The following is a 17,838-nucleotide window of genomic DNA, read 5'->3' as shown; positions in this document are numbered from 1 at the left end:
ATACTCCAGCCTCCACATCGAAGCTCCTGAAAGCAAAGAAGGTCAAGGTGCTTTAGGATTGGCCAGCCCAGTCACCAGAAATGAACATTATTGAGCCTGTCTGAGGTAAGATAAAGAAGGCATTAAAGATGAATCCAAAGGATCTTGATAAACTCTGGGAGTCCTGCAACTCCCATTCCAAATGACTTTATTAATAACTTATTTGAGTCATTGCAGAGATGTATGGATGCAGTCCTCCAAGCTCATGGGAGCCATACACAATATTATTGTTTCACTGCATCATGACTATATATTCTATTCAGTACATTATTTCTGTTAAGTGACAAGAATGTTGTCAAAGCAAAGTCAGACCTTACTGTTCTAATTAAATTAATAAAAATCAAGGTATGATCATATTTTATTTGGGTAAAATAGACATAACCTAGCGGTCTTTGCCTTTAATATAAGCCACTTCTGATACCAAATGATCAACTAGAAGTCAAATTATCATGTGTTGCTCCTAAAACTTGGATAGCCAACAAGACTTTTGTCAGGTACTGTATACTCTCATTCTGGCATATTAATCAAGATATTTTGCACATGGCTGTAGCAGGTGCAATGATATTACGCAGCTCTTTTTTAATTTTTTTTTTTTTTTTGCAAGATGCTAATGGTCTAATTCAATTCAGTGAGATATGCTAAGCTAAGCTACAAGTGATTCCACTAGACCCAGAGATTAGCTGAATAAATTCAGAAATACGTCAATGACTATAAACATTCTTCAAAATAAGTTATTTTGTGTCCAGTCTTCAGTGTCACATGATCCTTCAGTATTTTGACCTGCTGAACTGGTGCTGAATAAATATTTCATATTATTATATTAGACATGCGGTACAGGTGAATTGGGTAGGCTAAATTGTCCGTAGTGTATCAGTGTGTGTGTGGATGTTTCCCAGAGATGGGTTGCGGCTGGAAGGGCATCTGCTGCGTAAAAACTTGCTGGATAAGTTGGTGGTTCATTCCGCTGTGGCGACCCTGGATGAAGGGACTAAGCCGACAAGAAAATGAATGAATGAATGAATGAATGAATGAATGAATGAATGAATGAATGAATGAATGAATGAATGATGTTATTAATAGTTGCTTTTGTGATTTTTTTTTTCCAGGATTTTATGGAGAGAAAAAAATTGGGCTCAATATTTTATTTTGAACAAGTGGATGGATGGGCAGACAGACAAAGAGATAGATAGATAGATAGATAGATAGATAGATAGATAGATAGATAGATAGATAGATAGATAGATAGATAGATAGATAGATAGATAGATAGATAGATAGATAGATAGATAGATAGATAGATAGATAGATAGATAGATAGATAGATACTACGCCACCGCGTCGCCACTCAATAGAATTTGTGGGTCGTTTATCAGTCTATAAGTTCTTTCAAGTTTTAATTCACAAAATTATCTCTGTTGTTCAAAACATTAGCAGTATGGTTGCATTTAAAACAGAAACATACTTCCTGTTCCCCCAGCATGTGTGTTGTGGGAGCTACATTCAGTTCCAGCTATATATGACATAATTATCTCTCATGGGACAGTCAGACTGTAATTAAAGCATCTCACAGTCATTCATTGAGGCAAGATATATGCATGTAGCCGGCGGTCAGAGATTTGAAACATGTCATGAAAAAGTGTGTTTGGGCGGTAACTTTTTTCAGTAAATGTGACGTTGTTTACTGTGTGTGTTGCTCAGCTGCTCTGGTTCCCCGTGTGGAGACTGTGTGTGAGCGTTGGAGGCTTGCACTCATGAGTCACTATAATGGTCAGCCGTCCTCTCAGGACTACATGCCCCTCTGTGACGCTCACGGAAATTTCCAGCCTGTGCAATGTTATGGCAACAGCGCTTTCTGCTGGTGTGTGGACCGACATGGTGTTGAAATTATTGGAACCCGGTCCAACGAGGATGTAAAGCCCCCCTGTGAGTAATAAAGTTATTTTGGATGCAATGTATTAAGATAAGAGATGCTAACAAGCAATGGATTCTAGTGAACTGCTTATTTAAAATTAGTTGAAACAAGACAATTCTTAGTTTTTTTTTTTTTTTTTTTTTTTTTGAGGAGACAGCTTAATTGTTTTATGTTCAATCCACTGACATTTTTAAAGAATATTGTTAACTTAATTGATTTGTCTTGGGACAACATGAAGGAACTGTGTTTTTACACTGTATCTCATCAATCATTTGGCCTAGTGATATGGAACTGTAATTCAATCAAGGCCTGCCAGGAACTACTTTAGCTGTGTGGTTATCTGAAAACACCTTGGAATGTTCAGAACTAGGGCTGCACAATTTGAATCAATAAACCAAAAGAGATCAATTAGATCCATGCTATAGTATCCCAAATTTCCAGAATGCATTGCATCGTAACAACATATAGGACATATTGATTTCTGTTCGATATTGGTCAAGAAGTATTTTGATGTCCTTTAATCCTTAAACACATGACATTCTGAATCTATTTTTTTTTGCCTCACTCATTTTCAGCCATTTTTGGTCGAGTGCATTTTAATATCCGATGGTGTGTTCTAATTTTACTGGTTTCACTAACCACATGCAATGCTACCATCAAATGGCATTTACTTGTAATGCATAATTAATTTACCAATTCTAAAAACCAAACCATTACTCAGAAGCAACAATTTAAAAGCTCCCTCGAACAGAAGAGCTGGGTGGTGGTGGGGGGGTGGTGGTATGCAAACTGAAGACTGGGGTCCCTGGTCTGTACTACCAAGGTTGGCAATCTGAGGACTGTACCAAAAAGCTGAGGAACAGGGGTGGGGCAGAACAAAACGGGAGATGGGTCTGAAATACGAGAGACCCCCGGGAAAAACCGGAGTGTTGGCAGGTATGAAGTAGAATAACTAATTGAGCTTTGTGATCATGTGATTTCAATAGTTTTAGCCAAAATGTCCAGCCCTGGTTTTAATGTCTCTTCTTTTCACCTGTCAGGTATATCTGGTGATGCCGCCCCACTCAACAATGCACTGATGTATCCGGTTATAAGCTCCTCCCCTTCAGGCCCTGCTATACTTTACACACAAGCCTCACAGATTGGAGTCATTCCACTTGAAGAAACAGACCCAGTTCAGGAAAAGTCCACTGTGTTATTAGCCTTACAGGTAGACTTTTATATCCACTAAGTGTGATCACTGACTGTCTTGTTATCATTATTCAGAAAAAAAAATGATGTTTAAATGTCATTGCAGGACTCGGTTGTGATTGGAATTGACTATGACTGTCAGGAGAACATCTTGTATTGGACAGATTTTGGACGACATACAATTTACAGAGCAGTTCTAATATCTGGGTCTGAACCAGAGGCTGTTATCAGCAAAGGTCAATCAATCAATCAATCAATCAATCAATCAATCAATCAATCAATCAATCAATCAATCAATCAATCAATCAATCAATCAATCAATCAATCAATCAATCAATCAATCAATCAATCAATCAATCAGTCAGTCAGTCAGTCAGTCTGTCCATCCAACCACCTACCTCTTTCATATCTATCTATCTATCTATCTATCTATCTATCTATCTATCTATCTATCTATCTATCTATCTATCTATCTATCTATCTATCTATCTATCTATCTATCTGTCTGTCTGTCTGTCTGTCTGTCTGTCTGTCTGTCTGTCTGTCTGTCTGTCTGTCTGTCTGTCTGTCTGTCTGTCTGTCTGTCTGTCTGTCCGTCCGTCTGTCTATCTATCCATCCATTTGTCTGTCTGTACGTCTGTCTATCTATCTATCTATCTATCTATCTATCTATCTATCTATCTATCTATCTATCTATCTATCTATCTATCTATCTATCTATCTATCTATCTATCTATCTATCTATCTATCTATCTATCTATCTATCTATCTATCTATCTATCTATTCATCCATCCATCCACCATCCATCCACCCAAAACTTGAAAGAACTTATAGACCTACAAATTCTATTGAGTGGTGACACGGTACCGTAGTATCTATCTATCTATCTATCTATCTATCTATCTATCTATCTATCTATCTATCTATCTATCTATCTATCTATCTATCTATCTATCTATCTATCTATCTATCTATCTATTCATCCATCCATCCACCATCCATCCACCCAAAACTTGAAAGAACTTATAGACCTACAAATTCTATTGAGTGGTGACACGGTACCGTAGTATCTATCTATCTATCTATCTATCTATCTATCTATCTATCTATCTATCTATCTATCTATCTATCTATCTATCTATCTATCTATCTATCTATCTATCTATCTATCTATCTATCTATCTATCTATCTTTCTGTCTGTCTGTCTGTCTGTCTGTCTGTCTGTCTGTCTGTCTGTCTGTCTGTCTGTCTGTCTGTCTGTCTGTCTGTCTGTCTGTCTGTCTGTCTGTCTGTCTGTCTTTCTTTCTTTTCATATTTCGAGTTTTCCAATATACCCAATACAGATCCACCTATCCATCTAATTGCACCTATCCATCTAAACATATCTTTATTAAATCAACCATCCAATCATTTTTCTTTCAATTCACATATCAAACTGTCAAATTCAGATCCATCCATCCATCCATCCATCCTCTCATCTTTACAGTTATCTATTTTCCCCAACCACAGATTCACCAATCCATGTAATTGAACCATTCATCTAAACATCTCTTTATCAAATCAGCCATATATCCATCTTTCTTTCAATTCGGATCTCCAACTATCAATTCCACCTCCATCCATCCATCCATCCATCCATCCATCTGTCATTCTATCTATCTATGCCTTCATCCATTGACCCATTTATTAATTTTCTCATACATCTATCTATCTGTCAATCTATCCAGCAGTCTATCTGTCAATCCATCAATCTATTCATCCGTCAATCCACTCACCCACCCACAGTTATCCTTCTATTGAATTGTTCTTTGTTCTTTGCTATCGACTATTTGTCGATCTATCCATCCATTCATTTCCCTAGCCAATCATTCATCCATGCTTCCGTCTGTCTATCCATCCATTTTTCTAATCTTAGAGTTACCCATGCATGTTGAAACAAATATTTTGACCAACTACTTTAGCAGAAAGTCAAGTAAATAGCCTTGCTTTTCAGATTCAAATTAGACCAATACCATTTATTTAAAAAAGGGAGAATAACATGCAATAGGTCTCAGCCTTGGTAAATGCTGTTGGCAAGAGATTCCATGATTATACGATGTGAAATTCCAGACTTGATTCAGCCGGAGGGAATTGCAGTGGACTCTGTGCACAGGATGCTGTTCTGGGCAGACAGTGGGAAAGACAAGATTGAGACATCTGGCCTGGATGGCAGTAAAAGAAGAGTACTGATTGACTCAGGTTTGGTCAATCCCAGAGCCATCATAGTAGACGCTAAGAGTGGGTCAGTGAGATGTTCTGATGCATTGCCTATGCATTGTTACATATACTATTATGCATACATAAATACGTAAATGCATTAAGATGGCATTTAGAAATTACTGTATTTCTTTGCTTTAGAACTGTATTCTGGACAGACTGGAACCGTGATGCTCCCAAAATAGAAAGCTCATCACTGGAGGGACGTAACAGAAAAGTACTGGTGCAAGTGGGTCTCATGTTGCCCAATGCCTTGACATGGGACAATGCCACAAATCAACTGTGCTGGGCTGATGCAGGTAAGAGTCTTCTTAAATTATAGCAAATCTTATGCACTCTCATGCACACACTGGCCACTTTGGTCTGATCAAGCTTGCAACTGAAATCTGAAGGAAGTTAGATCTCGTGGAACAGGGCTGGTGACTGGCCTAAAGGATCCAGTTACTGCAGATTGTCAATCTTTGATGTAAATCTGTTCTTCTTCGGATTGAGGTCTGGATACTGTGGAGGCCATGTGGGTATAGTGAACTTAAAGGTGCAATAGGGCTTCTTGTTAGCCTAATCACACTGAAAGCCTACATGCCACCCTGCAAATCACCACCCAAAGCATGCCTACTGAATGCATAAATTTAACAACTAAACAATACCACCACAGTACATTCACCAAAGAGAAAACTTTATAGTACAGCTAGAAATTACAAACTTAAAAAAAGAAAGTAGGATTTTGGTGTTTGTCTGCCCTACTCAGTCTAAAGCCGCCTTTCCACTGCACAGGACATTTGGACACGACTGTCGGAATACGCCCCTTTGTGGCAGCCGCACAGTATTTTCAGTGTTGTCGTGCACCGTGGGGGAGAAGCTGATACTCATGGTGTCCGAAATAAAGGTGTGCAAAAGCAAGAGCCTTTATTCTCTGTGCGTTTACATGTTTTAATAAATAAATGAATACTAGAAACTCATAGACCGCTAAAATATTGGAGGGAATGTGGAGACGACATAACATTTTTTTTTTATTACTTTATTACTTACATTTCTGAACAGAAAAGTTTTTGTTTTTTTTAATATCGACTTTTCATAATTAAAAAAATAACCAAATAAACTCCTATTTCTCATCTCGCGTGCACGGATCTGCTTGTACAACACTGGAATACATCATATCCGGTCGGCAGGTCGCATACGGTCTAGTCGCAGTAGTTCAAATATTTCAACGGATCCACAGCTCAATTCGGATCCGAATTTTCCGCATACGGAGCTGATCGGAACTCCACGCAGCTCCCGGACTGCTCTCCATTGGAAATGAATGACTTCCGGTCTGTCGCTTGTCGTTTGTCGTGTGCAGTGGAAAGGAGGCTTAAACAGCATCTGTGAATGTGCCGATTAGGGTTGGTTGATGTCGGCCAATTTGGCATTGTACGATGTCTAATGTGAAACATCATGATGGATGATGGCATCGTCGTCATGGGCGGCGGTGAATTATTTATGAATAATTAATAGTGCTGTTGCCTCACAGCAAGAAGGTCGCTGGGTTGTTTGGCATTTCTGGGTGGGGTTTGCTTGTTACCCCTGCATTCATGTTGGTTTCCTCCAGTTGCTCCGGTTTCCCCCACAGTCCAAAGACATGCGGTACAGGTGAATTGGGTTGGATAAATTGTCCGTAGTTTATGAGTGTGAGTGAGTGTGTATAGAGGTTTCCCAGAGATGGGTTGTGGCTGAAAGGGCATCCACTGCCTGATAGATCCAAAATCTCGAAGAGATAGAGACAAGATTAATTAAATATCATGTTTAACAATTATATTAAGACGCCATCCAGCGGGACATCCTTGATGAATTGTATAGATGGAGATCTTTTCAGGAATGCTAGGTAAAACGCCAGTGTGGATGTGGATTTATTAATTTTTTTAAATGCCATTTTAAAACTTAAGACGTATTAGTGTAAATGCAGCCTAAATGGGTATTTTTTGCGAGCGGGTTGCTGTTGCTAAGGGGGCGGAGCAGAGGACCGCAATGTCGGTACAGCATTGTGATGTCTGTCGACCCAACCTTAGTGCCAATGGTGTAAACTTTTCAGGATGCACAGAGGTATGCAATTACATAGCTGGATGGGTAGGTAGGACAGCCTATAATGTTCGGGACGAACATTTTGATTAGACAAACAGTTCTTGGTCCTACACCCTCCACAGATTATTAAAATAAATACATTTTGACCTTCTAATTTAATGATTGCTATCAGGATGAAGAGACTCTCAACTAGCACAATACTTTTTTTTCTGAAGACAATCACTCAATACCATTGATATCATGTTTAAAAACCTGTGTGGTTAACTGAGTTACTGTTGGCCATCTCTCAGCTCAAACCAGGCTAGCCATTGTCTTATGAGCTCTGCAATCAACAAGTTTTTTTACATAAGTATTTACATAGATTACATTCACTGAAAACTTTGAGATGATTTTGTGTGGAAGTCCCAGTAGATCAGCAGTTTCTGAAATAATACAGCCTGACATCAACAATACTGCCACATTCAAAGTCACTTACATTCTTGTTACATTCTTGTTCATTTTTATGCTTGGTTGTGTTAACAAATGTTAATTTAATGCTGAAATTTATTTATTTTATTAAGTTTATTAAATATTAAAATTGATTTAATTTATTTAGAAACTTGCACCAAAATAATTCCACTGTGGATGCCATCTTGTGGTCAGACACAAACCCTCCAATAGTACCTGGATGCTATGATGTCGATGCTTAAATGGGTGCTACCTCAAATAGTGCACTATTTAAGTGTTAAGGGAGAGCCCAAGTCTTGTCCTCCTGACCCTCTATATATGCCTAAATGCACGTTGATGTTATGGTTGTTTAGATGTTTGCATTATTAGCAGTTGATGTGCCTAATAATGTGACCAGGAAAATGTACTGTAATTTTATGAGAATTCATTCATCAGGCACAAAGAAACTGGAGTGCATATCTCCGGATGGGACTCAGAGACGTGTGTTCCAGGATACTTTGAACTATCCGTTCAGTCTAGCCATCCATAACAAACACTTCTATTACACCGACTGGGAGAGGTGAGTCTCTACATAGCAAAATCCCCCGAGTAAATTTTAGATAGTGTTTGGTCCCTCTTTAAATTGAGTTAAAGCTACTCAAGTTCATGAGACAATAAAAGGATTAATTAAGTGATGATTGAGGACTGATGATGAATACTTGCGGTTAACAAACAGAAACACAGAAAAGAAACACAAAACTACAACTGACTTCAGTCACAGCCTTAGATAAAATCAGCTGAAAAATAATACATTGAATCTCTCAAAATCTCTGCAGAGGATCATTAAGAAACCCCACAAACAGTAGCTTTGCTTATTACCAACGCGTTTGCCCTTATTTAAAGAGGGACCAAATACTCTCTGAACTGAGTAAATTTTGTTTAGAGGATTTTGCTGTGTAGCCTAGTTTAATTATGCATGTGACCTTGTATTTTGCTTAATGTCTCTATATTAACAATGAGAATGTCTGTATAGAGATGGGATACTGGTGATTGACCAAAGCACAGGGAAAAACACAGATTATCTGCCCATTCAGCAGTCACACTTATATGGGATCACATTTATCCCATCACAATGTCTATAGGTAGGTATATAAATGAGAATAATATATAACAACAAATGCCTTTATTAATATTCATAAAAGCAGTATTGATTTTCACACTGTCAGTGTCTGTTCTTTCACAGAGACCCTGTGGATCTCTGCAGTTACAGAGACTGTAAGGATTTTTGGAATATAAATAAATGACAACAAAACAGAAACATTGGTTTTGTATTATTAGTTTTGATTTTATTTTCGGTTCATTTCTATATTTTTAATGTGCTCTTGTCCACTAAGTTAGTCTCAAGTAACTTCTGCAGTTGTTTTTTTGTGTTATAGTCTGAAGCAGATTTTTAGAAAAATTTTATCTTTTAATTTTAGGTGTTAAAGTTTTATTAATCTTTTGTGTTTTGTTGTATTGCTTATATCTAAATACTTAATAATTTTCATTCATTCATTTTCTTTTCGGCTTAGTCCTTTTATTAATCTGGGGTCACCACAACAGAATGAACCACTAACTTATCCAGCACGTTTTACGCAGCGGATGCCCTTTCAGCCGCAACCCATCTCTGGGAAACATCCACACACACTAATTCACACACATACACTACAAACAATTTTAGCCTACCCAATTCACCTGTACTGCATGTCTTTGGACTGTGGACATTAATAATTTATAAATTAATAATTTAACTTTTTGAAACTTAATTGTAAGTTTAGTAAATGGAAAATGAAAACTAACAAAATAAAAAAAATAAATAACATGTTTATTTTCGTACTGTTACTATTTTTTTATATATTTTAAATGTACAAGAATTTTGTCAATTTATTTCATTTATTTGCAAAGAAAAATGACAAATATTTTAATAAATTACTTAACATATATATTGTTTATTAATTTCATTTAGAAATGTTTTTGTTTCAATCTCATTCCATTTTATTTGTAATTTAGTTTTATTTATTTGTAATCTTTAATAATCGTAACTTAGATTATTTTAAATTATTTCAGCTTTTGTCCTGTTAACAAAAATAAATAAATAAAAATAAATACTTATTAATGATAGAAGTTTAAAAAACTTGTACAATTTGAAAACAATCTTAAGTTGAAGTTCAATATATTCACCCATAGGTGGCGTCACTAACTAACTTGTGGCCTTTAGTTCAACAAATGGACAAATAAGCCTATTCCTGTTACTTAATTACAAAGGCACAAGATTAAGACCCAGCATGTCTTCAACTTTTTGTAATAGTTATGAAATACAAGTTTTCCCAAATACACACACTAAAATAAGCTGGACAGCAACCACTTGAGGGTGAGTTAATGGTGAATGCATATTCATTTTTGGCACATCCATCTAAAAAAGATTCCTGCCAGGCGTATTGCGCAGCACAAGAGCACTTTGGCCTTTAACCACAATGGAAAATTCCCACTGTCTAAAATAATGTTGACACATAATGGTTAATTTTAGTCTGATCCTCAGTAGGGCCAAACATACAAGGGCTCCAGGAGCAGGCCATCTCTTCCTCAAAACTCCTCATGTCTTCAAGCCGTGATGTTCAGCTTGATTAGAAAACATCCCACCATCACTTTATTCTCACGTCCACGGGAAGGTGTGGAATAATATTTGAGCACTGCCATGGGGTTTCTGTAAACCCACCATCTGATATTGCTAAATAAACAGGATGGGTTTCCCACAAGGCGCAAGAAGCGCCAACAGACGGCAAGACTTCACCGCTGCAGAGGCCAGACCTCCCAGCCTGTGGAGGGCAGCCAAAGCCCGATTCGGTCTCCAGCCTCAGACCCACCGCAGGTCACAGAGTTCACTGTAGTTTACAACAGAGCGTCCGGAGACCCAAAGGTGGCCTGCGGGTCATAGAAGACCACCAGGCACCCACGGTAGCTGTTTGAGCCCATCAGGTGCTGTTTATTGTCTAATCTGACAAGGTATGGGCATAAAAGGATACGTAGTTCATCCAAAATGAAAATTCTGTCATAATTTTCTCACCTGCCACTTGTTTCAGAACTGGTTTAATTTCCTTCTTCTGTTGTACACAAAAACAAGACATTGCGAGGAGTGTTGGAAAAGGGGTAGCATTCGACTCCCATGGTTCTATTTTCCCTCTTCGTCCTGCTATAAATGTCAATGGCTAGGCCTACATACGTGTTTCCTACAAAAATTCAAAGCACGTCATGTTTCCCAACATATACTCCCAATCTATACTGTTTATACTGTGGTCTCAAAAATGCTTTATAATCAAACTCTCATGAATTGAATAGTAGAGTTTGTGCAAATATATTCATGATCAGATGCTAGAATTCTGTATTTAGTATTCCCAAAAAGATGGGTTGTTTCAGCCCAAATTTGGGTCAAACATGAACATCTTTAAAATATTTAACATATTTTCATTGAAACTTTAATCACAACAGTTGGGTTTATCCATATTTTACCCATATTATTTTGCTGTTATGTAGAAATGTGCAGTGAGTTTAACTGGACACTGAATAACTTTCTGTCTCCTTTCTTGTGCAGTATGTGTGGATGGCAAATTTATTTCATGTAGATTGTACTGTACACAGATGTGCGTAAAAAAAACGATACTGTTACATGAAGTGTCGAAGTTCATCTAAAAACAATAACAAGTGAGTAAAAGTATGATATCTATAATTGAAAATAAAGTTAGAGTGTAAAAAGTAAATATAACCATATACTACATGATTCTCAGCTTACTGGCCTATATTGGGCTCTTATCGCTGTTTTTTATTAATCACTACATCAATACTACATTTTTTTAAAATATGTGATCTATCAAACAATTATTTAATTAATTAGTTATTCAATTATATATTTAACAATTTTGCCATTTCAGTTTTGGCTTTGTGGACAAGAAGCGTGTCAGACTACACAAATATTTTAATGCATATCTTGTTTCTAGTCTGAATATAATATATAGTAAACAAAACATATTGTTTGGTTTTTATAAACAATGTCAAAATAAAGAGGTTTTTTTATTAAAAAAATCTGCCACGAGGTAAAGAAATCTTAGGCTATTTCAAAACAAAAACAATATTGTATTGCTTACCCCACTTGCAGATTATTTAGCATGTTAAAAAAAACAAAAAAAACAAAAAAAAAACACTTAATTTAGATTTATTTTTTTATGAAAACAATATTTTAATATTGTAAATGCTTATTGTTCTAAGATTTTTGAGATAATTGGACAACAAATTGAGCATGAAAAGTATGTGTTTACCATTATGTGTGATCTCATTGATTGAGATGGTGGAAAAGTGGCTGACTTCTGGAAACTTACCAAAGCAGTGTGTTTTGTTGAAGACATCTAGTCATGAGAACAAAAATGATAGTTGGTGTAACCTCACAAACTTCTCCTCCAATACCAGTGTTTCATATCATTATCCTTCTCATCCATTTTCACTTGTTCATGTTTTTAAAAAAAATGTGTGTAGAAGATAGTTTTTTGTGTCTTTTGACTTAAAAATCATTACAACACCCCGATCAAATGGATTGTGCCAAATTCAGTTTGATGCTATGTTATTTATTGGAAGTTTATCCAATTTTAATGGTCATAAATGCATGAACGAATCTTTGAATCTTTTGCAGTAATATCTTATCAATAACAACCCAGTTATTATCTCTGGCTCTGTGTAAATGTGATTATATAATACATAATGTATATAATAAATACTATAGTAATAGTACTATATACAGTTGAAGTCAGAATTATTAAACCCCCAGTTTATTTTTTTTCCCAAGTTCTGTTTAATGGAGAGAATTTTTTTCTGAACACAATAGTTTTAATAACTCATCTTTAATAACTGATTTATTTTATCTTTGTCGTGATGACATGATATTTAAATATATAAAGTAGGTTAATTAGGTTAACTAGGCAGGTTAGGGTAATTAGTCAAGTTATTGTATATCGATGGTTTGTTCAGTAGATTATCGAAAAAAATATAGCTTAAAAGGGTTAATAATTTTGTCCTTAAAATGGCTTTGAAAATATTTTAACTGCTTTTATTCTTGCCAAAATAAAACAAATAAGACTTTCCTTAGAAGAAAAAATATTATCAAATGTACTGTTAAAATTTCCTTGCTATAATAAATATTTAAAAAAAGAAAAAAATTAAAAGCAGAAAGGCACCCTCTAGTGCAGTGGTTCTCAAACTGTGGTACGTGTACCACTAGTGGTACGCAGGCTTCCTTCTAGTGGTACGCAGAGGAATCCTACATGTCATGTACAAGCAACATATGTTTAAAAATTAATCAAAAATGGTTTGAATATGAATATGATGACATATAGCCTATTTATGAGGTCCAAGCAACATTTCCAGGTTTTGATAAATAGGCTACTATAGGTTAACACTTTACATTTAAGTACAGCAGTTTTTTTTTTCTTTTCTTTTTAAGGACAGTAACCTACCATTTTTATTGAACCTTTAAAAGCACATTAATTTAAACGTTGACATTATATTTTGTTTGTTTGTTTCTTTGTTTACATATAAGCAGAGTACAGTCTTAATGTTGATATTTATAATGTTTAAAGTGGCTGATAATAATAAATATTCTTAATAATAGTAGTTAATTTACCACGTTTTTAAACTGTGCAGAGCTGTAGCTGTTTTACTGGGCCTACTACGCTATTGTATTTCAATACTGGTCATTATAGTGGTACTTGGAGGAACAATCTTTTCTGAGGTGGTACTTGATGGAAAAAGTTTGAGAATTACTGCTCTAGTGGATTTGTGAAAACAAATACTGCAAAAAGCCATTTACTTTTTTCCCAATCCACATACTATCCATCCTAAATAGTATTTGAAAATAGAATTAGTATTTCCCAAACCATAGTAGAAGCATCCATATTCTAACTGGTGATATTGCCAACAATACATTGCACGTTGGATGCGAATGTATTAAAACTACAAACGCATGTGAAAAGTGTAAATAAACTACAAACATTATGGACGAGCGAGACCAACCGTCAAGTAGTGAGGCTTCGGTAGATGTTTGAACGACTGTTCGTCAATATCTAGCCCACTGGAAAATATTTAAATCGCTGTGGTATATTTCATCTGCAACAATACTAAACTTATAAAGAAGCGTTTGGAAGTCTGAATGCATAGTTACCCAAAGACCTGAGGAGATTTCTCTGCATGATAGATTCTTGAATTGGAAGATTAACCTGCGACTGCTTCTCCAATAAGGTAGGAAATTAAATATGACAGAAATGTGGATGATGGTGTGTGGATGATTAACAGGGGGCATAACTAAGCAACACAGCGATCTGTTAAAGAGGAAGTAGTATGTCCCAAAGCTTGCATACTCTTCTGTTGCACACTCAAAGGTATAAACTTTTCCTTCACAAAAACAGTACATACTTTTAGGGCGTAGTTTAAGTATGCGAATTGGGGCGCAGCAATATTGTAGGGTACATATTTCTGGGTTCTCAATAATGTATCACTGGGCACATAATTCCAATACGCCTGGGTTGACTTTATACATATCGAAAAAAGACGAGTAAAATCATTCTGTCTATGATTGACCAAAATAATTTTTTCAAAAAGTGAGGAGGATAAATAAATTCCACAATTTAATGTTTGCTGCTGCAAATGTTATGTGTATAGCTGCCAACTTTGCCATTATCCATAAACATATCCAAAAAATGCACCGCTCAAATAACCACACAGATGATGCAAGGCACGTTCCCATGGCATCAAAGCCAGGTGAAGCGTCCAGCTGCTGTCTGCTTAAACATCCAGTGAATTTGATACCGAGCGACAGCAGTGTCAATGTTAAACAGCTCTTTTCACACGCAATAAGCAAACATTCCCATTGGTGTGGCTGAGGCTGTATGTTGAAGTCTGAATCAGCCTCTGCATAAAGATGCCAGATTGGAAAATAGGCATGATTTTAGCCATCATTGTGGAAAGCAATTAGTCTCTTGCAGGTAGTTAGCGTGCAAGGAACATTTTTTATTTCTTTTTAGTCCAGACTTCACTTCCAATGGTTTAGGCCACTTAGCTTTTCTCTCTTCAATTACGACCATTTATCAGCTCCTATTTTAAGTCCCGACTCATTATAAACATCCTTCAGGCCTCAAACATTTGTACGGTTCGAGCGTTCAGTGACGCAAAACGGAGCCAACATCATTCCTCGAGGTCTTTGAAAATCATGCCATTTGTCTTAATGGTGCTTTCAAGACAAGTAACAAGTGAAAACAACATCCCTACTACAAACTCATGTGCGCTACAGAATAGCATTTAGTTGTGTAGCAGAGCCTCTATGGAAGCTGTTACATAAGAGCGTGTATTGTCTTAGCCCCCGTATGAGGCCCATTTGAGACTAATGTATAACCTCTAGACTAGTCTCCACACATAGACAATCATGCACACACACACACTTCTGAGTTCATATACAAACAGAAAGAACTCCTCCTTTTTATGGCAAACACACAAACAGGTGGAGACACCGCTGTGGTTATGGTTGTGTTACATTTCAAAGAGTAAACTTTTGATTGTGAGTCAGCGAGAGCATTCAAAAGATATTGTTGGCCTAATTTAGGGAGCATGAATAGAGTACAAACTTCTTTTTTTAATACTCTTTTATATAAACTAACCTACTATCTACACAATATCCGCTTGGCTTGAAAAGTATAGCTGCAAAAACACACAAATGGTGATTGTTGATTTAACATGTATGGTCATTTTGACTTTTCCACTTGATTGTGTGTCCAACAGTTAACTGAACAATATCACTGTTTTCTTTTTTTGAATAATGATGATTAAAAGCAGGTTATTGTGCTATTATAAAACTATTTAAATATTAACTTTAATTGCATAATATTAGCTGTGTTAAACATTAAAATATTTATGTGTGTGCAAATGAGTCAAAGATGAAAAGGAGTTGTCAGGTATCAAAGCAATAAAAGTTCAACATCTATTTATTTTCTGAGCACTTGGTTTGTTTGAAGTCTATTTTTTAAATCTAGATTAATCTAGATCAAAATGGCTCATTTGAATTCTGCCGAAGACATTCAGAATGTGTGTGCTACCCAAGTAATGTTTTTGAGAACGGGTTTCTCAAGCCAGGTGGCGCATTAGACCAGGGGCTCATCTCCTTTAACAAACTGGTTGAGAAACTGTTCTACTATGAAAATTGGTGATGAAAGTAAATGATGTTCAATAAGATGTACTTGTGTTTACTAACTGTTTATTTAGTTAAACATGAATTTCGAACTGTATGCCTACATAAGCTGGAAACAGCGATTTTTGATTACCTTAATCCGACTAAAGTCATTACTGAACTAAACAGAAATGGAATGAAGATGTGGAGTATGCATATATTAGTGGAATTATTGAAGTAAACACTGCAAACAAACTATTACCGTTACAGTATGTAGGTCTTTTCGCCATATTTTCTGACAAGATCCACAAACGTGGCTGTCAATAAAGGACCACACACACAGACGCACACACACAAACACACACATCATGAAATGTGGAAGTTTTTTACTTTCCATTTGGTGTGCGTTATTAAATTCCATAACACTCTCACCAGTCCTTACGCCTTATTTGTATCTGATAAACCAGATTGTCACGAGGGCATGAGTGAAATGTTCATGAGTTAAAGTAAAACTGCCGAACTGCAGTTAAAGTCAGGCATCCTGCTGATTTGATCCAGAAGGGCACTTTTTTTGTCATACGGCTCACCGATCAGGTATACATCTGTGCTAAATTATCAAGGTTAAAGTCATCATAGCTTGCGACGAATGAGCCCAGCTCCAAACCCAACTTTGAGCATAGATTAACGGCTATATTTTTTATCGCGTGGTAAAAGTCTTGCATTAACGCAGCACATTAATGGCCCACCACTAATACATACACAGTATTGGGGGTAATGCATTACAAGTACTGCGAGTTACAGTACGTGACAATATCAATTTCTAAGTAATGAAAAAAGAAACCAATTACTAGGCCCACACAGACTCTGCACGTACAGAAATCCACAGATTTTTAGCACATCAATGAGTCTATTTATTTACTTGAGTAAATGTGTGTAAATTTATATTTATTCAGTTTTTAAATAAATTTCAGTAATATTATTGAGTAATGTATTTTTTTATGTCATACGTTCAGTCTTTTAGTAGATCTGTTATATAAGACTTGCTTTTTTAACTACATATGTGTTTCTAATTGTACTTGCATTGTAAACATTAAATGAAAGTTAAAACTAATATTATTTTTATTTCATATATTAAGTTTTTAGTTATGATACTCTCAAAATAATTCCACCTAAATTCACAGATTTTTTTACAAAATCCTCAGCAAAAACAGTGTCTGTCTGGCCCTACCAAAAAAATCTTCTCTCTGTTAAACAGAAATTTGAGGAAAAAATAAACAGGGGGGCTAATAATTCTAACTTCAAGTTGAAGTCAGAATTATAAGCCCCCCTGAATTATTAGCGCCCCTGTTTATTTCTGTTTAACAGAGAGAAAAATTTTTTTAAACACATTTCTGATGACAGAATATATTTTTTTACTAGATATTTTTAAAGGCTTTTAAAGGCTTAACTGAGTTAATTAGGTTAACTAGGCAGGTTAGGGTAATTATAAAAGTTATAGTATAATGATGGTTTAATCTGTAGACTGTCGAAAAAAAAATTTGCTTAAAGGGGCTTATAAATTTTTCCTTAAAATGGGGTTTAAAAAATGTATAACCGCTGTTATTCAAGCCGAAATAAAAGAAATAAGACTTTCTCCAGAAGAAAAAAAAACATTATCAGACATGTTGTGAAAATGTCCTTGCTCTGTTAAACATCATTTAGAAAATATTTTAAAAAGC

The 17,838-nt window shown here is 35.9% G+C and overlaps 1 protein-coding gene across 5 annotated transcripts in view; it reads left to right on the top strand.

Annotated features, from left to right (window-relative positions):
* Positions 1–9,202, top strand: part of nid2b (nidogen 2b (osteonidogen)) — a 32,756-nt gene extending 23,554 nt beyond the window's left edge. For 3 of the 5 annotated variants that reach the window (XM_073934062.1, XM_073934059.1, XM_073934060.1), the window contains 8 exons: positions 1,738–1,962; positions 2,992–3,161; positions 3,249–3,378; positions 5,254–5,425; positions 5,542–5,699; positions 8,341–8,464; positions 8,918–9,026; positions 9,128–9,202. In XM_073934062.1, coding sequence (XP_073790163.1) covers positions 1,738–1,962; positions 2,992–3,161; positions 3,249–3,378; positions 5,254–5,425; positions 5,542–5,699; positions 8,341–8,464; positions 8,918–9,026 — 1,088 coding nt within the window. In that variant the 3' untranslated portion in view covers positions 9,128–9,202. Of the gene's footprint in view, positions 1–1,737; positions 1,963–2,991; positions 3,162–3,248; positions 3,379–5,253; positions 5,426–5,541; positions 5,700–8,340; positions 8,465–8,917; positions 9,027–9,110 lie in introns of all 5 variants that reach the window. The other 2 variants (XM_073934063.1, XM_073934061.1) reach the window with 1 other exon arrangement.
* The last annotated feature ends 8,636 nt before the right edge of the window (positions 9,203–17,838 follow it).

Source organism: Danio rerio, chromosome 20 (genome assembly GCF_049306965.1).
Source record: "Danio rerio strain Tuebingen ecotype United States chromosome 20, GRCz12tu, whole genome shotgun sequence".
Lineage (NCBI taxonomy): Eukaryota > Metazoa > Chordata > Actinopteri > Cypriniformes > Danionidae > Danio > Danio rerio.
Note: the sequence above shows the minus strand (reverse complement) of the source record. Positions and strands in the feature narration are given on the sequence as shown.